Genomic DNA, 26,050 nt, shown 5'->3' on the forward strand with positions numbered 1-26,050 from the left:
AAGAGAGCAAAAAAGAAAAACAATAATATTGAGGTAGTGTTCATGGGTCCATTGTTCATTTAGAAATCTGATGGCAGAGGGGAAGAAGCTGTCCCTGAAACATTGAGTGTGTGTCTTTAGGTTCCTGTACCTCCTCCCTGAAGGTAGCAATGAGAAGAGGACATGTCCTGGGTGATGGGGATCCTTCATGATGAATAGCACATTTCTGAGACATCGCCTTCTGAAGGTGCCCTTGATACTGGGAGGCTAGAGCCCAAGATGGAGCTGGCTGAGTTTACAAATTTCTGCAATTTTTTCTGATCTCGTGCAGTGGCCCTTCCATACCAGTTGGTAATGTAACCGGTGAGAATGCACTCCACAATCTATCTGTAGAAATTTGTGAGAGTCTTTGGTGACATACCAAGTCTCCTCAAATTCTTAATGAAATATAGCCACTGCTGTGCCTTCTTTGTAATTGCATCAATATGTCGGGCTCAGGATTGACCTGCAGAGATGCTGTCACCCAGAAAGTTAACCCTTTCCACTGCTGATCCCTCGATGAGGACTGGTGTGTATATGTTGCTCAACTTTCCCTTCCTGAAGTCCACGATCAATTCTTTTGTCTTACCGACATTGTGTGCATGGTTGTTGTTGCAACACCACTCAACCAGCTGATCTACCTTGCACGGCTCCTCATCACCACCTGAAATTCAGCCAACAATTGTTGCGTCATCGGCAAATTTATAGATGCCGTTTGAGATGTGCCTAGCCACACAGTGGGTGTAGAGGGTAGAGCCATGAGCTAAGCACGCATCCTTAAGGTACACCAATATAGATTGTCAGAGAGAAGGGGGTGTTATTGATCCACACTGACTGTCTCTCCCAGTGTGGATTTCAAGGATCTAGTTGCAGAAGGAGGTACAGAGGTCCAGGTTTTGGAGCTTGTTGATTAGCACTGAGGGTATGATTGTGTTGAACACTGATCTTTAATCAATAAACAGCAGCCTGACGTAGATATCGCTGGTGTCCAGGTAGTTCAAGGCCAAGTGGAGAGCCAGTGAGATTGCATCTGATGAAGACCTATTGTGGCAATAGGCAAATTGCAGTGAGTCCAGGTCCTTGCTTAGGCAGCAGTTAATTGAGACAATGGCCAATCTCGCAAAGCACATCACCACAGTAGATGTGAGAGCAAGTGGGTAATAGTAATTGAGGCAGCTCATCCTGCTCTTCTAGGCCACCCTCACTATAGGAAACATCCTCTCCACATCCACACTATCTAGGCCTTTCAATATCGGGATAGGTTTCAATGCAATCCCCATTCATTATTCTAAACTCCAGCAAGTACAAGTAACATGTAACACTCACAATACGCTGGAGGAACTCACCGTTCTATTCCTGGGGTCATTTTCATAACCTAATATGGACTCTCTCCAATGCCAGCACACCCAAAAGTGCTCACAATACTCCAAGTGATGCCTCACCAGTGACTATAGAGCCTGAGCACGACATCCTGCTTTTATATTCTAGTCCTCTCAAAATGAATGCTTACATTGTGAACATAGAATTCTCCAATTTCTGGTAATTCTCTCCCCCTCCCTTCCTCTATCCCTATTTCACTCTACCCCTCCCCCAGCTGCCTATCACCTCCCTCATGGTTCTGCCTTCTTCTACTACCCATTGTGTTTCCCCCTATTCCTTCTTCACCTTTCCTGCCTATCCCCTCCCTGCTTCCTCTCCCCCACCACTTTATCTTTCCCCTTACTGGTTTTTCACCTGGAATTTACCAGCCTTCTCCTTCCCACCCTCCCCCCACCTTCTTTATAGGGCCTCTGTCCCTTTCCACTACAGTCCTGACGAAGGGTTCCGGTCCGAAATGTTGACTAATCGTTTCCACGGATGCTGCCCGACCTGCTAGAGTTCCTCCAGCGTATTGTGAGTGTTACATTGTATTTGTCTTCCTCACTACCAACTCAATGTTGCCTACTTGCCTTCTGGAGTTTGCCTCCAGATTGCTAAGAGTCTATCAGCATAAGTAGGATTCACATCAGTAACGCATCCCTTTCACCAGGCCATCAATCTCGATGTACATTCTGTGACGGAAATCTCCTCCTCCTTATCTGTCTTTCCTCTTTGGCTCTGTCCAAGAAACCCTTGACTCCCAAATCACACATCCCTTAACACTTAAAAGTTAATTTTCTGGTGGGGAAATTGTAAGTAAAGTGATAAGTAATGATAACAAGTGATTATTTATGGTTAACGAAAAAAAATCACAGTCTAAAATTCACTGAAATGGGCTGTGTGAATTAGGGATCATTCAGTGAACTATTAATTACTCTAAAATCCCAGTGCAGATATATCCTGACTGGCGAGAGTGCAATGCACGTGGAGGAAGGGTCATTTGTCAAACGCCGTGAAACCCAGCCTGCCTGACGACTCAAGTGCTGAGGTAATGCATTTAGCTGAGGCGAGAATAGCAACAGCATTCAATAAAAAGTAACTGCATCAGCTGCTCTTTTCAGCCATTGATGTGGTTTGTGTGAGTTGGGGCACAGAGGTGATTGAAATGTGCAAGCTTCTGTGTTAAATACACCAGAAGCTTCCTTTGTCCAGTTCAAAGTTTGCGTCCTCGGGGGAAGAAGCCACTGCCATATTTTATGGTTTAGAGGCCAGCCATAAGAAATTTAAGAAGTAGGAGCCAGTCTAGGGAAAATGGCTCCTCAGATCTGCTCTAATTTTGGATCCACTTTCCTGCCTGTAACCTAGAACAAACAATGTAATATGGTACAGCACAGGGAGAGGCCCTTCACAGCTCTCCATGCTTGTACCATGCAAGATACCAACCTAAAAGTTTCTGAGCCTTGCTATCCTTTCCATTGGTACTCACAAGAACATGCAAGGTCCTGAATTCTAATGCAACTTTCACAACACGCTGGAGGAACTCAGCAGGTCGGGCAGCATCCGTGGAAACGATCAGTCAACGCTTCGGGCAGGAACCCTTCATCAGGACTGAAGGAGGAAGGGGCAGAGGCCCTATAAAGAAGGTGAGGGGAGGGTGGGAAGGAGAAGGCTGGTAGGTTCCAGGTGAAAAACCAGTAAAGGGAAAGCTAAAGGGGTGGGGGAGGAGAAGCAGGGAGGTGATAGGCAAGAAAGGTGAAGAAGGAATAGGGGAAAGCACAATGGGTAGTAGAAAGAGGCAGAACCATGAGGGAGGTAGTAGGCAGCTGGGGGAGGGGGCAGAGTGAAATAGGGATAGGGGAAGGCAGGGTGAGGGAATTACCATTATTTCAACGTTTCGGGCTGGAACCCTTTTATTTCAACGTTTCAGGCCAGAACCCTAAAATACTCCCAAATTTTACGTGTTGCATTGTCCTTGATCCCCTTGTGATTCAAGAACCAGGCTGTTTCAGCTTAACAAATACTCAGTGACTCAACATCCACAGTTCTATGTAGTGGAGAGATTCTCAAAGAAATTCCTCCTTGCTTCATCCATTTATCTACGAGTCTAGGTGCTGTAAATCTTGCATCTCTCATTGTAGGAAAATATTTATACTCTTAAGCCCTCTCAAAACTTTCAATAAAATGCTCTCAAAACTGAACAGTCAGGCAGCATCTGTGGAGAGAGAAAATGAGTGAATGCCACAGTCAAAGACCTTTGATTGGGTCATCTCATTGACATCTACTGGACACTGAAAGGCCAGAAAAGAATGGTTGATAGGTACTGATTAGTGAGTGCATCGCAGGAGAATGGGGTTGAGAAGAAAATCAATCAGCCACGATTGAACGGCAGAGCAGATTCAATGAGCTTGAATGGCCTAATTCTGCTCCTATGTCTTATGGTCTTATGGAATGGAAGAGGGTGAAGGGAGACCTGACAGGGGTGCAGAAAATGATGTGGGACACGGGCAGCAGAGATAGTAAAAAACTTTTCCCTCCGCAGTGTTACCAGAAACTTTTCCCTCAGCTGCGTTACCGGAAAATTCTCCCTCAGCTGTGTTATCAGAAACTTTTCCCTCAGCAGTGTTATCAGAAAGTTTTCCCTCAGCTGTATTATTGGAAACTTTTCCCTCAGCTGTGTTATCAGAAACTAAGTGGTAGCCGTTTAGAGTCAGATGTAAGAGAATTAGAGAGAGAACAGTTCCACATAGAGGGGAGTGGGTGGTGGAGGTAGCTGCCCTCACAGCATTGAAGCAGTAGTTGGATGAGCACTTGAATCGCCAACGCATAGTAGGTTCTGGGCTAAGTGCTGGTAAATATGATTTGTATAAATAACTACTTGATATTCACTGCATACATGGTGGGCCGATAGGCTACTCCTGCATTCTGCGACTCCGCAGATCCAAAACATTACTCTTATTCTGGGAATCAACGTAGAACTTTGATACTGCACTGTCACGTACAGACTTTCTTGAATAAAGAGAACAAAGAGCACGCTGTTGTGTTTTCAGCGAAGCCCTGGATTGCCGGAGCAAGACAATCTTACTTCCGTCAGAGCGGCACTTTTGAAATAAGGAGCAGAAAGATGAAACAGGAATCTACTCAAGGCAAAATGATAAACAACTCCATACAACACTCCTTAATCACACTAGCCGGGCACACTGTACGACTTCAAATGGACTGTAGGACCTCCAGGCTGATCCTCCAACCTGGAATCAGAAATCTGCCACTCAGGGGATGGTGAATTTTCACTTATGGGTCAAAGTGAAAAGATTTCTGCTCTACAATTATGTCAAAGTGGTACTTTTAGGCATCCGTTAGTCTTGCGAGACCATGGATCTGCACCTGGAAAGTTTTCACTCTCCAGGGCGCAGGCCTGGGCAAGGTTGTATGGAAGACCAGCAGTTGCCCGTGCTGCAAGTCTCCCCTTTCCATGACACCGATGTTGTCCAAGGGAAGGGCATTAGGACCCATACAGCTTGGCACCAGTGTCATCGCAGAGCACTGTGATTAAGTGCCTTGCTCAAGGACACAACACACTGCCTCAGCTGGGGCTCGAACTCACGACCTTCAGATCGCTAGTCGAATGCCTTAACCACTTGGACACGTGCCCACAAGGTGGTATTATTAAAACAGGCAAAACTGAATTGGATGAATTAGCCACAATTTTAGAGTTCAGTATACTTTCAGTGGCCAGTTTATTACGTACCTCCTGCATGTAATAAAGAACCCACTCAGTGTTTGCCTGTGGTCTTCTGCTGCTGTAGCCCATCCACTTCAAGGTTTGACATGTTGTGCGTTCAGAGATGCTCTTCTGCACACCACTGTTGTAATGTGTGGTTTTTTGAGTTACTGTCCCCTTCCGGACAGCTTGAACTGGTCTGTCCATTCTCCTCTGAACTCTTTCGTTAACAAGACATTTTCACCCACAGAACTGCTGCTCACTGGATGTTTTTTGTTGTTCACGCCATTCTCTATAAACTCTAGAGACTGTTGTGTGTGAAAATCCACGAGACCAGCAGTTTCTGAGATACTCAAACCACCCTGTCTGACACCAGCAGTCATTACATGGTCAAAGTCACTTAGATCACATTTCTTCCCTATTATAATGTTTGATCTGAACAACAACTGAACCTCTTGACCATGTCTGCATGCTTTTACACATTGAGTTGCTACCACATGATTGGCTGATTAGATATTTGCATTAGGTATAGGTGTACCTAATAAAGTGGCCACTAAGTGTAGCATCTAGTGAGGGTTCTGGGATTATTCTAATTCTTGCAAATTATTAAGAAGAAGAGTGCTTGGACTGATGTTGCATGTGTTCTATTTCAGAGGCACAGTGATTATGTATGTCACGTATAGTTGCTGAGTAAAATCCATTCTGCTCTACCAACTCCTAGCCACATTCAGTGCTGCTGTGCGAGATGTTCCCACACAACATAGCATATGGCAGAAGAACTGTTAAAGTGTATGGTGTAGAAATGTACTTTAGCTGTTTGTACTAAATGTGCAGTTCTGTAAAAAAAGAAAAGGTATGGTGTCAAAATGGTATGACAGCAGTAGACCCCACACCATCAGGTTCAGGAACAGTTATTACCTGACAACCATCAGGCTCTTGAGCTAGTGTGGATAAATTCACTCACCTCAGCACTGAACTAATCACTAAACACAACTTATGGACTCACTTTCAAGGGCTCTACAACTTACTTATTTATTATTATTATTATTTCTATTCATATTTGTATTTCACAGTTTGTCTTCTGTTGCACATTGGTTGTTTGTCAATCTTTCTGTGTGGTTTTTCCATTGATCTATGGTGAATGCCTGCAAGGAAATGAATCTCAGGGTCGTACACGCTGACATACGTGTACTTCAATAATAAATTCACTTTGAATTTTGAATCTTGAAAATGGGTAATCTACTCAGTAAGAAACTAGACCCCAAGACAATTGATTATTGGACAAGTGCTGGAAACCTCGAGGAGCGTACAAAAAGGGCACGATGAACTCGGTGGGTCAGGCACCACGAGGCTGTGTGCTTAGCCTTCCGCTCTACTCACTTTACAATTATGACTGTGTGGCTGAGCACAGCTTCAATGCTATATTTAAGTTTGCTGATGACACCACTGTCATTGGCCGATCAAAGGTGGTGATGAATCAGCATATAGGGGGGAGATGAGTGGTGCCACAACAACCTCTTACTGAATGTCGGCAAGACCAAGGAGCTGATTATAGACTTCCGGGGGAGGACCAAAGGTCCATAAAAGCTTAGCTGGTTCACTCAAGTCCTTTTTTGAAGGAAATTGGACATTTTCACCAGGTCAGGTCCATGTATAACTCACTTCCCAGATATGTACTTGATTCTTGACTGATCTCGGAAATGTCTGGCATGTTATTCAATTCAGATAGATTTTATGAATCGACAATAATTTTGGGCTTCTTGGTGACAACAACATCCCATTATTAAAAGTTGAATAATTCTTAAAGTTTGTTTCTGAAATTTCAGATATCTGAATAGTCTGTGAAACCAGGAACAAAACCTTGTCCTTCTTTTTGTTTGTATTTATTTGGTAAATGATAATAACTTTATATTGTTACGCTCTGCTGCTGCCACCAAACAAATTTCATGACATACAGTACCTTGCAAAGGTCTTGGGTATATATAGTGTGCTGAAGTACAGTAGTGTACAGTAGTGTATTTGTTGATGTGGAGCGGAGTGCAAGTGTGTAAATCTGGTGGGAGCAAAGGATGTTGGGAATGGTGAGGGTGGAGTGCAACGGGAGAGGTGTGGGCCACGTGGCAGAGAAGGAGTGTCAGGGGTGGGGGTGGCCTGGGTGCAGACATACCCAGCCCTGAGACACCACACAACGTCATTTGATTCCAAACAATCGGTTTATTGATCATTACAGAATGTCTCTCTGGTGCTTCCTGCTCTCTCCCCTCTCCCTTCCCCTTTTCCCAACCATGATTCTCCTCTTCCTGCCCCCTTCCCACTCTCAGTCCACAATAGAATCAGGTATATCATCATTCACATACAGTATGTCATGAAATTTGCTTTTTCTTGAAACAACAGTACAATACAATACATAAAATTACTACATTACTGTGCACAAGTCTTAGGCACCCATGCTCTATATATGTGCCTAATACTTTTGCATGGTACTGTATGTCAAAGATAATCTGATTCTGATCTCGTTATGAAATTTAGTTCTTTTGGTTTTAACTGATCAAAAATTCAGGAATGAATCAATCATAAATTTATATTTGTGTTTAACGTATGCAGCAGAGAGTGAACTTGTGCACTAACAACATTTACATCTTCTTATAGAGCAATTTTTAACATGTATAAGTGCTTCATAGAATCAAAGAAAATTCAAAAAAATACAGAATACAACACAGAAGAATATTCAGCCAATCCTATCATGCTTGCTCATGTTAGAGCTCAGCAAGAGCACATGAAACTACTGTTAATATCATAAAGGTTTCAGTCTACACCACCTTTTTAGATGCTGAAATTTGGACACCCAACTCAAAGACTTTTTTGTCATCTCCCCTCGAAACTGCCAACAATTCTTTTATCTATTAGCCCGATGATTTTTAAAGTCTGCCTAAAGAAACTAACTCCTCTTTCTCTACTCCACATAGGTCTACCACAATCTTATATGCACCAAGTAAACGCTAATGCCCAGGACTGGAAAAGTCAACAGAAAGCGGTGGATACAACCCAGACGATGACAGGCAAAATCCTCACCACCATTGAGTGCATTGCCACAAGAAAGCAGCATCCATCATCAATGGCCTCATCATCCAGGTCAGGCTCTGTATCGCTACTGCCGTCAGGAAGGAGGTACAGGAGCCTTAGGACCCACACCACCAGGTTCAGGAACAGGTTTTACCATACATCCATCAGACTCCTGAACCAGCATAGATATCTTCTCTCACCTCAATGCTGAACTGATGCCACAACCAACACACTTACTTTCGACACGTCTACAATTTATGCCCTCAGTATTCTTACCGTGTATTATTATGCACAACTTGTCTTCTTTTGCACATTGGTTGTTTGTCACTCATTATTTATGTATAGATTTCCATAAATTCTGTTCTTATATTTCTTTATATCAGCACCTACCCAGCATCAGATCTTTCCTTTTAGACCATAATTCACAGGAGTAGAATTAGGCTATTTAGCCCATTATGCAGTGACCAGAAATGTATGCAACTCTCAAAATATGGTTTGCTAAACCATAAAGACAAGAAGGCCTACAGATGTTGAAAATCCAAAGCAACACACACAAAATGCTGGAGGAACTCAACAGGTCAACCAGTCCTGAAGAAGGGTCTCAGCCCAAAACGTCGACTGCTTATTCATCTCCAAAGATGCTGCCTGACCAGGTGAGCTCCTCCAGCATTTTGTGTCTGTTGCTTGCTAAACCAAATGTGCACCTCCAGCATAACCTCTCTGCTCTTCTATGCTCTTCCCTTCTAAAGGATATCATTGCATATGCCTGAATGATCACCTTATTTATCTGTCCTGCTCCATTTAAAGAATTTCTTGAGATACAGTGCTGTGCAAAAGTCGTAGAGACATATATATGTAGCTTGCCTGGTTACTCAGGGCTGGGTGTGCCTGCACCCATGCCACCCCCTTTCTGGCACTCCTTCTCTGCCACCTGTCCCACACCCTCCTCATACCATTCCCAACATCCTTTGCTCCCGGCAGATTTACAAACTATTTCTCTGCTGCACTTTGACAAATACAGTATTGGGCAAAGGTCTTAGGCACCCTAGCTATATATAGCTCCTATAAAAAGTATTCACCACCACCCCTGCACTTGGAAGTTTTCATGTTTTATTGTTTTAACAATATTGAATCACAGTGGATTTAAATTGGCTTTTTTTGACAGTGATCAACAGAAAAAGACTCTTTCATGTCAAAGTGAAAACAATCAGTCCACAGTCAGACATCACATTTCTTCCCCATTCTGATGTTTGCTTTGAACAACGACTGAATCTCTTGACCATGTCTGCATGCATTTATTCATTGAGTTGCTGCCACATGATTGGCTGTTTAGATATTTGTATTAATAATCTGGTGTACAGGTGTACCCAATAAAGTGGCCACTGAATGTACATTTACATGTATTAGGAATTTGTTGTGGTCTATTAGTACAACACAGTTCTTCAGGCTGTTATAGCTGGGGGACTCCTGCTACCTGTTAAATGCTCCCAATGGCGTGCCTCTCAAATAGTCCTTGACAACCAAGTCCAGTTCCCAACCTTCACATGTGGCTTAGCTACTAAGCCCAGCAGAACTGTTTCTGCTGACAGGAGAAGGGGCAAAAGCGAGTTACTGGAGCCTTAAAAGCAGACTACTGGCAGCTCATCTGAGAGAAGGAAAAATCTGTCCTCAAATCTCCACTGCCTAGCAGCTACACCCGTTAATGGGGAAAGCTTTAGGGAAAAATCCAGAGTTGATGTCCCTAAAGCAGTCCTACGTTGAGTTCAACACTGACTGGCAACGCCTGCAATGCTGCTAGTGCAGCTGCATCAGGCTCTGCCATTCCTTTGGCTTTATCAGATGCGTGGAGAGGGGGAGCTTGCCACACGGGCAACAGCTTGCTCTCCATATTGTACTGCCCCAGCTTACATACCTAGACAGTTAGGATGCAACATCCATGGTTGACCCTGACTAATGGAGGCCTCAGCTTTGGACAACATTCAACAATTATGAAGAATTACAAAAATAATGTAAGAAATATGGGCATGGAATAAAATTGCATAAATATATAAATACCAGCATTATACTGTAAACAGCACTACAAAATGTGGTTTAGAGTGTTTATAGTACAGTGACTGAGGTATAGTACTGTGCAACAGTATTAAGCAGATGTATATAGCAAGGGTGCCTGAGACTTCAGCACAGTACTGTATAGGGCAATAAGGATCACTCTCTGATGTGTTCAAAGTCCTTAATGTTTGCTGTTAGGGAGTACTGTGAATATAGTAGATACTAATTCAAACAAGAACCAGGCTTCAGTTCTTAATGTAGTTGTAAATTGCAAGCAGTAAATTGAAGTTACAGTACCGTGCAAAAGGTCTTAGGCACCATAGTTATATAATCGATGTGCTTAAGGCTTTTGAACAGTACTGTAATAGGAAGTGGTCGGGTGGGATGTGTGTGGTCTAACTAAATTGGCTGATCAGATTAATTGCCTGGGGGAAGGAATTTACAAAATGGTGTAAGAGTTTTATTTTTTCGGTTTTAATGGCTCAACAGCACTTTCCAGAAGGGAGCTTTTGGAAAAGGCAGTTTGCAGGGTGGGTGGGTAATGTCTGCACTGATTTTTCCTGCTCACTTCCTTGTCCAGGACTCAGCCAAGTCCTACAGTGCTGGTAGACTGCAGCCTTTTCTGCTGACAGCCCAACTGATTATACCACTGGGCTCAGGAAACAAAGTCATCGAATGAATTTAAGGCAGAAATTGTTGATTGGAAATAGGATTAAGGGATACAGGGGGAAGATGGGAAAATGGGTTTGAAAACAAAATCAGCCACAATTGAGTGGACCCGATACACCAAATAGCCTAATTCTGCTCCTATATCTTATGGCGTTGATTAGATTTATTTGTGACATGGAAACATTTAAACATAGAGTGAAATGTGCCACCTGCATCAACAATCGAGGATGTGCTGGAGGCAGTGTGCAAGTAATGTCACGCTTCCAGTGCTAACGTAGCAAGTCCACAATTTACTAACCTTAACACGCGTCTTTTAAAATCTGTAGTACCCGGAGGAAACCCACGTGGTCATGGGGAGAACGTATAAACCCCTTATAGACAACAGCGAGAATGGAACCCCGATCGCAACAGCGTTACGCTAACCACTAAGCTGCCCTTTCACCTGATGGACAAGGGAATCTGCTCTGATGTTATTTCCTCCAGGGAACGTTGATGTGGGTACCCATGTAATATCTTCCTCCTCTTCAAATAAAAAGAGCAAAGGCAATAGACTTTTACAGCTCTTAGGGCCTGGATTTGAACAGCGCAAAATAATTCCACTTTTTCAGCAGACAGAGGAAGTTTTCATCCAATCCATTTGGACAGGTTTCAAATGAGTTGAAAGACCAATAGCAATCACAACACAGCACCTAACTGAGCTCAGACATGGTGCACACCTGCCTGGCATTCAGAACTGCCACCCTGCAGATGTCTCTCCTGGACAGGAGAAACAGAGTTCCAGCAAGGTGGTGTAAATAGAGCAGAAACTGGCTGGGATGTCCGGAGAGGGGCCACACCACTGGGGAAGGGGCTTGTCATGTCCATTCTGGGGCTGCTCACTCACCTTTGGTCCCCACTGGACATACAGCTCTCACTGTGGCTCCAAGTAGCTGTTTGCATGCGAGAGCGGCCACACCCCGGTACACCGCCTCGACTGGAGGGCTAAACCAGGTGAGGGTAATGGTGGGCCTCATAACCCAGTGAGTCTGGGACGTGCCTGTGCCAGCATGCGAATTCAGCTCCGGTAGACTGGGCAATTGAGATCTACAGTGAGATCCAGCTTCCAGGAAGAGGGTACTGCAATGCTCCATGGAGAGCAAAGGGCATGACAAAGAACAGAAGATGTCATGGTCATCCACTGCAAACCAGGAAGACCCCAGTTTGTGACACTTGTTCGTACCACTGGACTTGAACTTCTGAGGTTGGGAGAGTGGAACTGCTCCAGTGCAACGGCTTTTCCACTTTAAAAGCTGTCCTGTACAAGTTTCTTATCATCATCGTACATAATGGACAACCACCACCTAGCTAGAACTCCAACCAGCAGCTGTGGTACAAATGCAGCTCAGGTTAAAGTCCAGTTGTATAGTGAAATATAACACCTTTTATAATAGCCACACACTAAAATTGAAATGTTCTCTGGTTGGAAAGGAAGCAGATGTTCGACTCACCTTAGTTGTCTTGACTTTATTTCCAGAGGCACAACTCCAACCAGTGCGATCGGGCAGTACTTTGCATTCCTCTCCATCAAGGCATGGCTGCATTTGACACCACCATTTCTGTAAAACTATTGAAGCTAAAACAAAGTAAAAGTTTATTAATTTATCTTCCCCTTGAGAGCTATAATCCACGATGTTATGTTGATCTCTTAACATACTCTAATCCTTCCCTCCCAGATAGCCCTCTGCTCTTCAACAATACACTCAAAACAATGGAGGAACTCAGCAGTTCAGGCAGCATCTATGGTGGGGAATCCACAGTTGATGTTTCGGGTTGAGACCCTTCATCAGAACTGGATAGGAAGGGCAATGGAGGACACAAGTACTCCATACTGTTCAGTTCAGAAGATTAACGCCGTGCTCCCCGCTTCCTTTCCAGTCCTGATGAAGCCCGAAATATCGACTCTTTATTCCTTTCCATTGATACTACCTGACCTGTTGAGTTCCTCCAGCATTTTGCTTATGTTACTCTAGTGATTATGTTACATTTCCTTTTCGTCCAATATTCTCCATTTTTTGTGTCCCTATCAATTGCCTTAAAAGAAATGTAACAAAGATTCATTAGATTGATTCCTCCGATCGAGACAGCTGTCATCTCTGATGAGAGATTGAGTGGAATTGGCTGGCATTCTTTGGGTTTTTTTTAGAATGGGAGATAGTTTTGTTGAAAAATTAAATTGTGAGGTGTTTAACGGAGTACATATTAAGAGATTATTGACTTGCCTAGTGAGTCAAGAACGGGGGGCCATATTTTGTTGTGTGGGGATGGCCATTTAGGACAAATAAGGAGCAATTTTGTCACAGGGAGCCGCGAATTCAGGACTGAGATCAAGAGATTTTGGGTCACTGAATAAAGGCCAGGAAAGTTGGGACAATGTAAATGTTCAGGCACTATATTATAACATGGTGAAGCAGACTTAAGAGATTTAATGACCTACTCCCATGCGCAATATGTCCTCGAGGTATTAGTTCTGAATTCTGTTCTGTTAAGTATGGAAGATTAAGGTGTGAACTAAAAGCTGTTTTGAATGATCAAAGGAAAATCAGATCATGAGGAAATATTTCCACTGCTAAATGAGACCAAAATGTTACCTTAAAACTAGTGTTAGGCTGTTAAGGGCAGATATCAGGAAGCACCACTCTGCACAAAGGGTAGTGCAGATCTAAAGTCCTGTCCCTTAACAGTACTAAGATGGAAATACAGGCGAAGGTAAATTTTAATGGGCGAGGAGATTAAGGGATAAAGGTCCTACATGCATAAATGAATGTGAGAGGCAGACTGGTCATCGTGTAAATGAGTGGAAAGTCTGTGCAATAATCATGCAGTCTTAACATGGTTAGAGTCAATGTTGAGAATCCAGAATCTTCACAGGATGAGGAAAATATTCCTTTAAAAATTTTTCAATGAACATTGGATTCATCTTCACTATAGTTCTTTGTCTGCAGAACTAATTATCCTGGTGAGTGCAAATAATGATTCCAATCCAATTAGTTGTTCAAGAATGCAGGATTATAAATTAGATAGAAGGAAGTTGTCACTCATTGAATGCCACAGGAGATCTGACCATTTTCCCCGATTTCAGTCGAGGCTCAGTGTTAAGGAGTGTTGGATGTGGTGATGATATCAATCCAGGATTCTTTGAAAGTCAAGGAAAAGACTTAGTGGTTACTACCATTTTATTAAATGTTACAAGAGCAAAGAAAAAAGGAGACAAAGAGAATAATCTTTGGTCCACTCATACTCAGACTACTGATTAACAGAACTGATTCCAGAGATAACAATGCAGACCACAAAACATGGAAGCAGAATTGGGCCATTCGGCCCATTGAGTCTGCTCCACCATTCCATCACTTATTTCCCCTCTCAGCCCCACTCTCCTGCCTTCTCCCCATAACCTTTGAAGTCCTACAAATCAAGAAATTGTCAAACTCTACTTTAAATATACCCAATGACTTGGCCTTCCCAGCTGTCTGTGGCAATGAATTCCAAAGGTTCACCACTCTCTGGCCAAAGAAATTCCTCCTCATCTCCATTCTAAAGGGGTGTCCTTGTATTCTGAGGCTGTGCCCTCTGGTCTTCCCACTATTGGAAACATCTACATCCACTCAATATAGGCTTTTCAATATCTGGTAGATTTCATTTATTTCATTTTTAAAAATTTTTTATTGATACATAATCTTCTACAGCTATAAAATGATACAAGACTTCAACAAATTGATATATATACAGTTAATATAGCTGAAGAAAAAAAACTTAACAAAAAAGAACAATATAAGATAATGAAAAAAAAATATTTTTTTATAAAGAAAAGAAGGAAAAAAGAGAACACCAACTAACTAAAAGAAAACCCCACTAACTGCAAGAGAAGGAAAAAGAAAAAAGAAGAAAAAAGAAAAAAAAGGAAAAAAAACCATTAGGAACCAACTCCTGAAGCAATACGTCTTACAATCATCTATATACACACTTCCTGCAATATCTTCAGGTTAGACATTTTTTACAAAAATACTTATCTAAGTTTCCATATATGCAAGAATCTGATTTGTTGGATACTATTTTAAATATGAATCCTTTAGTGAAAGGTTCCATTGGCATAATTTATAATTTATTTTTACTACAAAAAGATAACCTCTCACTAAAGATTAAACAAGATTGGGAGAGAGAACTTAATATGACCTTTGTTAATGAAGATTGGTTAAGTGTTCTGAAAATGGTCAATTCTTCTTCGATATGTACCAATTCAATTTAAAATTGTTCACCATTATTATTTAACAAAGGAGAGACTATCCAAAATATTTCCTAACATAGACAACTATTGTGATAGGTGTAAAACTAAGTAGCCATTTTGTCTCATATGTTCTGGTCATGTTCCTCATTAAAATCTTTTTGGAAATCTTTATTTTCTACAATTTCTAAAGCTCTGAAAATTAATTTGCAGCCTAATACATTGACTGTTCTATTTGGAATAGTTCCGCATCATGTTCAGGGTATTTCATCTTCAGACCAACATGTAATTGCATTTGTTACATTGTTGGCAAGAAGGGCTATTTATTGAAATGGGGGAAAGATACCTCTGTCCCCACATTAATTCAATGGTTTTCTCAAGTAATATTTTGTCTTAGTTAGGAAAAAATTTGAAGTAGAACTTTTGATCCTCGATTCGATTTTGAAAGAAGATGGGGCTCTTTTGCCAAATATTATCATTTAATTTGAATTAATTTATATGGCTTCCTTCCAATCTTATTTTATATCAATGTGAATTGGCTGTTGGTAGGTTTCAATTTGATCTCTCTATCATTCTTTAAAACTCCTGCAAGAACAGGCCCGAGTAACCAATAACATCCAAGTGGTGTGACACCCACCGCAGAAAATTTGAGAAGCTTGCAGAAAAATGTAGGTTCAGCTCCACTACAATTACTTGAAAATTTACTGAACAATTACACATATATGTGATTAAATAAAAATTATAAGCAAGCTACAAGAAAAGTATTAAAATAATAACAGTTCTACACCCTGATCCAGCAAGAAGCAGACACAAACCTACCATCCACACAGGAAGGGGCGGCACGTGTTGTTCCTGCTACTTGTCCTGGAAAACAGGAGCACTTCACGGTCTGGGACCGCTCTTCAATTTTGTTCTTGTTGCAGCACCGGTGTAAAGCCACTACCTCGCAGGTGCCAGTCTTAACATGGTGAGCTGTGCAACAACAAGAAGACCAGGTCAGTGAAAGCACCATTTAGACACACGTTTGAGACCAGCATTTGGAGTGTTTTCCTTCATCGCTGGGGCATATGGTCTGTTTGCCTTCATCACTCATGGCAAAGAGTGTTCGAGTCTGGAAAACCTTAAAACCTGAAGACATAGGAACAGAATTAGGCCATTTGGCCCATCAAGTCTGCTCTGCCATTCCATCATGGCTGATTCATTATCCCTTTCAACCCCATTCTCCTGCCTTCACCCCAATACCTTTGACACCTTTACTAATATAGAACCTTTCAGCCCTGGCCTCAACAGCCATCCGTGGCAATGAATTTCACAGATTCGCCACTCTCTAGCTAAAGAAGTTCCTTCTCATCTCCGTTCTCAAGGGACGTCCTTCTGTTCCAGAGGCTTTCAACCTGAGGTCCGTGGACCCCTCAGTTAATGGCAGGGGTCCATGGCATAAACAATATTATTCTGAGGTTGCGCCCCCTGGATCTAGACTCCCCCTCTAGAGGAATCATCCTCTCGTGTCTACTCTATGTAGACCTATCAATATTCTATAGGTTTCAAGGTGATCCCTCCCCCAATTCTTCTAAACTCTACTGAGTACTGGTCCTGTGGTGGGAGAGGAGCTGTTGGCATTTCAGGTCAATCCACAAATTGCTTTTTAGATAAGTGAAAAGACAGATGCATTAGTATTGGTCAGTGTGAGAGAAAGATGGTCAAAATCTACATATAGAAAGCATGATTGGAAAAGAGTAAACAGTCGAAGTTTCAGGTCAAGACCCTTCATCAGGACTGGAAAAATAAGAGATTAGACCCTTCTTAGAGGTTAGAGAAGGGTCTAATATCTTTTCTTCAGTCCTGATGAAGGGCCTCAACCAGAAACATCGACTGTTTACTCTTTTCCATAGATGCTGCCTGACCTGCTGAGTTCCTCCAGTGTTTTGTATGTGTTGCTTTGGATTTCCAGAATCTGCAGAATCTCTTGTGTTTGTGATTGATCAACACTGTTGACTGGACAGGTAAATCTGACCCACCATTAGCTTCAGTACCTCAGTCACTGATGTTGATCCATATGCCTCGTGCCTGAGTACACTCAAGTTATGTTTACTATTAGAACAATCCTCCAAGAAGCATGAAGTCTTTGGCAATGTGAAAATGTGATTACCAGCTAGCGTAGTCATATTTACAGACTGGTAACCTAATTTGAGTTGTCTGTGTGTTCAGCCAGTCTCTAACCAAACAATGTTTGCCGAGGAGTTAGAAAGCAAATGAAAATACTGGCTCAGTTTTTATATGCACCAGCTCACATGAGAAATGAATCTTATGAGATTAAATTGTGAACCCACAGAACTGTGCAAAAGTCTTAGACACATGAGATTTTTTATATTTTGTTTTAGATGTTTACTTTTTTGTCTTCTGCATCAGTGTGTCTGTAGAAAAAAGCAAATTTTAGATTTCCAAACATTCATTTTCCAAAAATTTAAATATTACAGAGAAATTTTTGTATTTCATTAAAGAAAGTAACATATTAAGTAATAAACCAATGCTTGATTAAACAAAGATAACAAGCAGGTGCTAATGATCAATGGCATCATAAATTGAATGAACTAAACTGATTAACTGAAACAGAAGCAGAAGTGGAGGAACTGAGTGAAGGACAACCAACTAAAATGTGGGCATGTGGCAGATGTGACAGTTTAACCTCCAAATCATCAAGTCTTGTACTCTAGCAAAAGCGAGCTTCACAACAAGCCATAACATGGTCACACTGCATCAGCAAGGGACTTTTCCTCCCAAGCAGAGATTTCACCACGGATGGGAGGTCCAAGATGTGCTGTCCGAGCTCTTCTGAAGAAACATAAAGAAACTGGCAAGTTTGAGGAACCAGAAATGCAGTGGCCGGCCAAGGAAACTGTGTGCAGCAGATGAGAGAACATCAAACTGGTGTCCTGATTAAATCAGAAGAAGCCCAGGACTGCTATCAGCTCTGAACTCTCAGAAACCACTGGAAACCAAGTACACCCCTCTACAGTCCGGAGAAGGCTTGTCAGAAGTGGTCTTCGTGGAAGAGTTGTTGCCAAAAATCTAGTCCTCCAAATTGGAAATACAGCTGAGAGACTCATCTTTGCACAAATGCACAAGGACTGGGGTGCTGAACAATAGCAGCAAGTACTATGAACTGAGAAGTCAAATTTTGAAATTTTTGGCCCAAACAGAAGGCAGTTTGTCCAAAGAAGAGCTGAAGAGTGCTACATGAATAAGTGTCTGCAGCCAACAGTGAGGCATGGCGGAGGTTCCCTGCAGGCTTAGGGCTGCATTTTTATAAATGGAGTTGGTGATCTGGTCAGAACTAATGGAATCATCAATGCTGAGTACAAGCAGATTTTTATCCATCACACAATACTATCAGGGAGGCTTCTGATCAGCCTCTTCTTCACTCTGCAGCAGGACATTGATCCCCGTCACACGACCAAGGTTATAAAGAACCAACTTCAGTGAAAAGAAGAATGAAAGAATTCTGCAACAAATGGTATGGTCTCCATAGAACCCTGATCTCAACATCATCAGGGCTGTTTAGAATTACCTGGAGAGACAGGAGCAAGGGAGACAGCCAAAGTCTGTGGGAGGAACTGTGGCAAATTCTCCAAGATGCTTAGAATAACCTACCAGCCGAATTTCTTACAAAACTATGCAGTAGAACTGATGCAGTTTTTAAGGGAAAGGTGGTTTTGCCAAATATTGATCTGATTTAGTTTCTTCCTGTTTACTGCTCTTTATAATAAATTTATTGGTATCTAGAAACTTTTCTTTTTCTTTATCTATGAAAGCATCTTTGTTTAACAGAATTTTTTTACACGGCCCCGAGACTTTTGCACGGTTCTGGTAGATGTTGTTAGCATTTCAATATTCCAAGAATTGAACATTTCCTTAATGTGATTCATGAAATAATTCCGAGCAAAATCAAAATCACACAAGGACAAGATTGAATCCAATATTTGAATAAGGTTGGCGTTCAGAGTCTGACCAATATTTGTTCCCATGTAGGTCTTTGACTTCTCTCCCGTATAAACCTGGCATGCTGCTACAACAAAGCACCTGGCAGACTATGATGAGGCTTTTTGTCTTAGAAAGAAGATGTCTAGAATGACCGGAGATATATATATACAGATGGAAGTCTGCTCCTTGATTTCCAAGTTCGTGTGAAGAAATTGGAATTGGTTCATTATTATCACATGTACTGAGGTAGAGTGAAAAGCCTTTCTTGTACACTGTTCATGCAAATCAAATTATTACACAGTTCATTGAGGGAGAACAATGTAAAACAATAACAGCACAGAATAAAGTGTAACAGCGATAGAGGAAGTGTGGTGCAGTTAAACAATATGGTGCAAAACTATAACAGGATAGATTATGAGGTCAAGAGTCAATCTTATTTTACTAGGGCACCATTTAATAGCCTTACAGCAGCAGGGTAGAAGATGAATAATAATCTAATTTTCTTTTTGTAACTTATAATGAAGTCTCCCAAGGTTCCAATTAACAGGTACACACTCTTTTCTTCCATCATACAAATGACTATGACGCCTGACTGACACCCTGAGGTTGTGAAAGATGTACGGCAATCGCTTCCCTTTCTTCCCCCACGCCCCCCCCCCCGACATCATAGGACAGCTGAGACTGGCGAGCCGACACCAATCCAGCAGGAACCAGTTCATGCCCAGCATGGTATCAGCCCCAACCATACTACACCTCTGGCCACTTCTAGTATAGCCATGATTAAATATAGAAGATATACAAAGAAAATTACTTAATCAATATGATCCCTTCCCAACACAAGTATTCTGTTGTAAATTATTTAACAAGTGATTCTGGTGTAACAGTCAGACAATTAAACTGTGCCATTGACTTGCCATCCTTAAGCGAATAGATCTCGTACAAAAGTAGTGCAAAAACTGACAAAGTGAATCAAACATGAACATTAACATGGAAATGAGAAATGTCCCTGACCAACGGCGCCTCTTTACAACAAATGAATCACTTTAATTCCAAACAATAGAATGGAGCCCAAGCGTTTTTATTTATCGTTTGAGCTTGCATTCTAAGATTCAGTTGTTTTCAGTATCAGAATTGAAACCCAAAGAGGCTGTGAAACATCACATAATAATAGCTACAGCTATAACCAATGTTCAATAAAGTTTGTTAGAAGGGAAGGTACAAGGTGTACTTTATTACTTTAGGATGGTTATAGAGTCACAGAATTACACATCATTGAAGAGAGCCCTTCAGTCCAACTCATCCATACTGACCATGATGTCTGAGCAAGTCCTATTTGCCTGTTTTTTAAACCTTCCCTTTCCATGTATATGTTTAAATATCTTTTAAATATTGCAAATGTACCTGCCTCTATCACTACCTTTGGCAGTTTGACCATGTACATACCAGCTTCTATGAAAAACTTACCCCTCAGGAGACTTCAAAGGTTCAAAGGTTCATTTATTATCAAAGGATACAACCCTGGAATTCTTCTTCTCCAGGTAGCCAAGAACCAAAAAACAAAACAAAGGCAGTACAAACATCAACCCCCAAATCCCCCCCCACTCACACAAAGTAATGAACAAAAACGGAGCACAGCAGCTGGCCCTCTCCTCTCCAGTAGCTGAGCGATCGAAGGACAGGCAGACAGCGCTCACCTTCTGCATTCACCTCCATGTTTCAATCTCCCTCATCGCTTTTATCGGTAAAATAGAGGCAAACTTTGGCCTGCACCCCGTCTCTTAGCCTGCCCACCACGAGGTTCACACACACTGCTTTTGTCTCCTGGACTCCTCTCGGAGACTGCAGAGCACTGGAACACCCAAACGATCTCCAAACCTCTGCATTCACCTCGACGTTTCAATCTCCCTCATTGGTGAACTATGTCGGCAAGGCCTCGATAGAGTAAACATGGAGAGAATGTTTCCAACTGTGGGGGAGTCTAGGACCAGAGGGCATAGCCTCGGAATAGAAGGACCTCTTTTTAGAACAGCAGTAAGGAGGAATTTCTTTAGCCAGAGTGTGGTGAATCTGTGGAAATGATTGCCACAACGGATGTAGAGGCCAGCTCATTGGGTATATTTAAAGCGGAGTTTGATAAGTTCTTGAGTCATAAGGGGCATTAAAGGTGACAGGCAGAATAAAGGAGAATGGGGTTGAGAGGGAAATTAAATTAGCCATGATGGAATGCCAGAGCAGACTCAATGGGCTAAATGGCCTAATTCTGCTCCTTTGTCTTACTGTCTTATATGGACTTCAGTAAGGTATTTAACAGGTTTCTGTATGGTAGGCTAGCCCAGAAGGTTAAGGCACATAGGAACCAATGTGAGCTGATTAATTGGCCTGGTAATAGGAAGCAGAGGGCAGTGGTGAATAGATGCTTCTTTGACCAGTGATGTTTCACAGGGATCGGTGCTGGGACATTTATTGTTCATGGTATATATTAACAAGCTGGATGTGAATCCTGGAGGCACATCTACCCAGTCTGCTGATGAATTGAAAGCTGGTGATGGGGTGGATCGTGAAGAAGGTTGTCCAAGGCTGCAGCAGGATATAGATCAGATGGAAGGTTGGGCAGATCATTAGCAGGTGGAATTTAATTGTAACAGGTGTGAAGTGATGCATTTTGGAAGTCAGATAGGATATATAAAGCCAGAGTACCAAGGAACGTCACTGAACAGACAGACATAACTTGGAGTTCAAATTCAACACAGGCGATAGCGCAGTGAAGAAAGAATACGTCATTTGTGTATATAAAAATAGGGACGTTATGTTGCAACTTTACAAAATAATGCACTCGGAGGACATTGCACAGTTCTGATTACTACGTTGTAAGAAGGACTCAGTTATGCTGGAATGATTGCAGAGCGCTTCACCAAGATGAGGCCTGAATTGCTTAACTTTAGTTAACGTGGAGAGTTTGGACTGGTTGCATTTATTTTCCTGTGACTGAGAAGTGACCTGATAGAGGTTTATAAAATTAGGTGATAGAGATGGTCAGTATATTTTTCCCATAGTGGGGCTATCAGAAACAGAAGGCCGGAGGTTTAAGGTGAGATGAAGGAGGTTTAAAGGGGATTTGAAAGGAAAGTGATTACATAGAAGGTGGTTGACATCTGAAAATCACCACAAGACACAATCACACTACTTAACACTTTTAGACGAGCATGTAAATGGGCAAAGTAGAGAAAGATATGGACCAGCTGCAGAAGAACGTGATTAGTGTACATGGACTGAATGGCATGCGTAGAAGAGGAGGGTGAAGGACCAGACAACATGAGGCTCTCCGTTGGTCGGGGTCAATCACGAATGTTGTATTCCAGCTGACTCTGTGATACACCAACAAGAGAAAATCTGCAGATGCTGGAAATCCAAGCAACACACACAAAATGCTGCAGGAACTCAGCAGGCCAGGTAGCACCTGTAGAAAAAAAGTTACAGATGACATTTCGGGCCGAAACCCTTCAGCAGGACACACAAGCCAGCATGCAAGCCATACTCTACATTATGGAGAGGAAGCTGTTGCCTATGTAGCCGTCTCTCCCTCTCCACACAGTTGCTCAATCCAAAGGAATGGTAGAGACCGATTCTGTTTGGCACCAGCGGCGACACAGGAGTTGGCGGTCAGCATTGAACTCAACATAGGACTGCCTTAGGACCAGCTCTGGATTTTTCCTCTGGGTTTACTCCCAAAGCCTTCTCCATGAGTGGGTATACAGGGCTGCAGAGGTTTGAGATCAGAATTTTCCTTCTCCTGGTTGAGCTCCCATGGCTGACAAGTCCCGTCTGCCTGAAGCAACAGGCTTTAAGTTGCCAGAAACCTGCCTTTGCCCCTTCTCCTGTCATTAGAAAAATTTCACCGGGCTTAGAAGCTAAGCCACATGTGAAGGCCAGGAGCTGAGCTTCGTTCTCAGAGGACATTTGAGATGCACGCCATTGGGAGCATTTAATAGGTAGTGGAAGCTTGTCCCCATTACCACACCCAGCTATAACAACCTTAAAGGAACAACTTTACAACTTGATCCTATCAAAGTGTCAATGAAGAGATTCAAAAGGGTAAATACTGAGAAGCGATCTCTTGGTGGGGGAAGTGGATGAGTCAAAGAAAGAAATATCAAATTTTGGCTAGGTCTTTTAGTAATAGACTTGATAAGCATTGTTCTGCTTAAAAAAAATAGGGATTTAGAACTCTGTGGGTTGGGTCATTGAAAATTCTGAACAGGCTATGCATCAAATAATTTTATAATGCACACCAGCAAACATCCAATTGAATAGTAGTCAGACTGGTGCACTGACTCTTTTGTATTTTTTAAGGAAAAATACAAGCAGAGAAAAGCTTAAAGTGACAAGTGTTGAAGATACAACACTTCTAAATTCAAGCCGACAATCTTCAGTCACGTGTACTTAGTTCAAGCTCTCACTTTGTTTCCTTCTTGCTTCAAACCTTCTGGCTTTCTAGTCTGCAAAAGCACTGCTCAAGGAAGCTTGCCTTGTTATGGTTTATCCACCTCCACTGACCCCTTGGTTCATGGTAGGGGTCCATGGCATAAAAGAGGTTGGGACCCCTGCTATAAAGGATTTCCCTCCCTTCCTGCCTTCTCGCTGGCTGAAGAGGAATGACTGTTCAGTAGTTAGTACCACTGCTTCACAGTTTCAGAAACTCGAGTTCAAACCTGACCACCAGCACAGAGTTTGCATGTTCTCCCTGCGACCACAAGTTTTCATCCACACCACCAATTTCCTCCCACATCCCAAAAGACAAGCTAGTAGATTAAATGGAACCCATAAGTTACTTAGTAGTTAGTGTTAAAGTAATTTAGAACAGGGAGCGATGGGTCTGCGAAAGAGAGAATAGGTAGTGAGGATTCAGGGAAATGAGGGGAAGGAGCCTGATGTGACGACTCTGTCTGGGAGAATCCATTCTGAGCCCAAAGCCTTGATTCAATAATTTTTGCCAACACACACAAAAAATGCTGGTGAACGCAGCAGGCATCTCTAGGAAGAGGTACAGTTGATATTTTGGGCTGAGACCCTTCATCAGGACTAACTGAAAGAAGAGATAGTAAGAGGTTTGAAAGTGGGAGGGGGAGGGGGAGATCCAAAATGATAGGAGAAGACAGGAGGGGGAGGGAGGGAGCCAAGAGCTGGACAGGTGATTGGCAAAAGGGATACAAGGCTGGAGAAGGGAGAGGATCATGGGACGGGAGGCCTAGGGAGAAAGAAAGGGGGAGGGGAACCCAAAGGATGGACAGCAGGCAAGGAGTTATAGTGAGAGGGACAGAGGGAGAAAAAAGAGAGAGAGAAAAAAAGGGGGGAATAAAAAAATAATAAATAAATAAGGGATGGGGTATGAAGGGGAGGAGGGGCATTAACAGAAGTTAGAGGAGTCAATGTTCATGCCATCAGGTTGGAGGCTACCCAGACGGAATATAAGGTGTTGTTCCTCCAACCTGAGTGTGGCTTCATCTTTACAGTAGAGGAGGCCGTGGATAGACATATCAGAGTGGGAATGGGATGTGGAATTAAAATGTGGGCCACTGGGAAATCCTGCTTTCTCTGGCGGACAGAGTATAGGTGTTCAGTGAAACGGTCTCCCAGCCTGCGTCAGGTCTTGCTAGTTTATAGAAGGCCGCACCAGGAGCACCAGACGCAGTATATCACCCCAGCCGACTCACAGGTGAAGTGTCACCTCACCTGGATGGACTGTCTGGGGCCCTGAATGGTGGTAAGGGAGGAAATGTAAGGGCATGTGTAGCACTTGTTCCGCTTACAAGGATAAGTGCCGGGAGGGAGATCGGTGGGAAGGGATGGGGGTGGGGGGGGGTTACGAGTGGACAAGGGAGTCGCATAGGGAGTAATCCCTGCGGAAAGCAGAAAGGGAGGGGTGGGAAAGATGTGCTTGGTAGTGGGATCCCGTTGGAGGTGGTGGAAGTTATGGAGAATTATATGTTGGACCCAGAGGCTGGTGGGGTGGTAGGTGAGGACAAGGGGAGCCCTATCCCTAGTGGGGTGGTGGGAGGATGGGGTGAGAGCAGATGTGCGTGAAATGGGAGAGGTGCGTTTGAGAGCAGAGTTGATGGTGGAGGAAGTGAAGCCCCTTTCTTTAAAAAAAGGAAGACATCTCCCTCGTCCTGGAATGAAAAGCCTCATCCTGAGAGCAGATGCGGCAGAGACGGAGGAATTGCGAGAAGGGGATGGCATTTTTGCAAGAGACAGGGTGAGAAAAGGAATAGTCCAGATAGCTGTGAGAGTCAGTAGGCTTATAGTAGACATCAAAGGAAATGGGGGAGATCTTATATAGGTTTTTTGCACCTGTATTTACTAAGGAAACTGGCATGAAGTCTATGGAATTAAGGGAAACAAGTAGTGACATCATGGAAACTGTACAGATCGAAAAGGAGGAAGTCCTTGCTGTCTTGAGGAAAATTAAAGTGGATAAATCCCCGGGACCTGACAGGGTGTTCCCTTGGACCTTGAAGGAGACGTGTTGAAATTACAGGGGCCCTGGCAGAAATATTTAAAATGTCGCTGTCTACAGGTGAGGTGCCGGAGGATTGGAGAGTGGCTCATGTTGTTCCGTTGTTTAAAAAAGGATCAAAAAGTAATCCGGGAAATTATAGGCCAGTAAGTTTAAAGTCGGTAGTAGGTAAGTTATTGGAGGGAGTACTAAGAGACAGGATCTACAAGCATTTGGATAGACAGGGACTTATTAGGGAGAGTCAACATGGCTTTGTGCGTGGTAGGTCATGTTTGACCAATTTATTGGAGTTTTTCGAGGAGGTTACCAGGAAAGTGGATGAAGGGAAGGCAGTAGATATTGTCTACATGGACTTCAGTAAGGCTTTTGACAACGTCCCGCATGGGAGGTTAGTTAGGAAAATTCAGTCGCTAGGTGTACA

General features: G+C 42.7%; 1 protein-coding gene across 1 annotated transcript in view; it reads right to left on the reverse strand.

Moving 5' to 3' along the window:
• The window catches only part of LOC140192820 (chemokine-like protein TAFA-2), a 60,691-nt gene extending 39,863 nt beyond the window's left edge, over nt 1-20,828 (reverse strand). The window contains exons 1-3 of the mRNA XM_072250310.1: nt 20,810-20,828; nt 15,954-16,106; nt 12,364-12,488 (exon numbers count right to left, since the gene is read on the reverse strand). Coding sequence (XP_072106411.1) covers nt 12,364-12,488; nt 15,954-16,106; nt 20,810-20,828 — 297 coding nt within the window. The remainder of the gene's footprint in view (nt 1-12,363; nt 12,489-15,953; nt 16,107-20,809) is intronic.
• Between the last annotated feature and the right edge of the window lie 5,222 nt (nt 20,829-26,050).

The sequence above is a fragment of the Mobula birostris genome, unplaced genomic scaffold (genome assembly GCF_030028105.1).
Source record: "Mobula birostris isolate sMobBir1 unplaced genomic scaffold, sMobBir1.hap1 scaffold_275, whole genome shotgun sequence".
NCBI classification, from domain to species: domain Eukaryota; kingdom Metazoa; phylum Chordata; class Chondrichthyes; order Myliobatiformes; family Myliobatidae; genus Mobula; species Mobula birostris.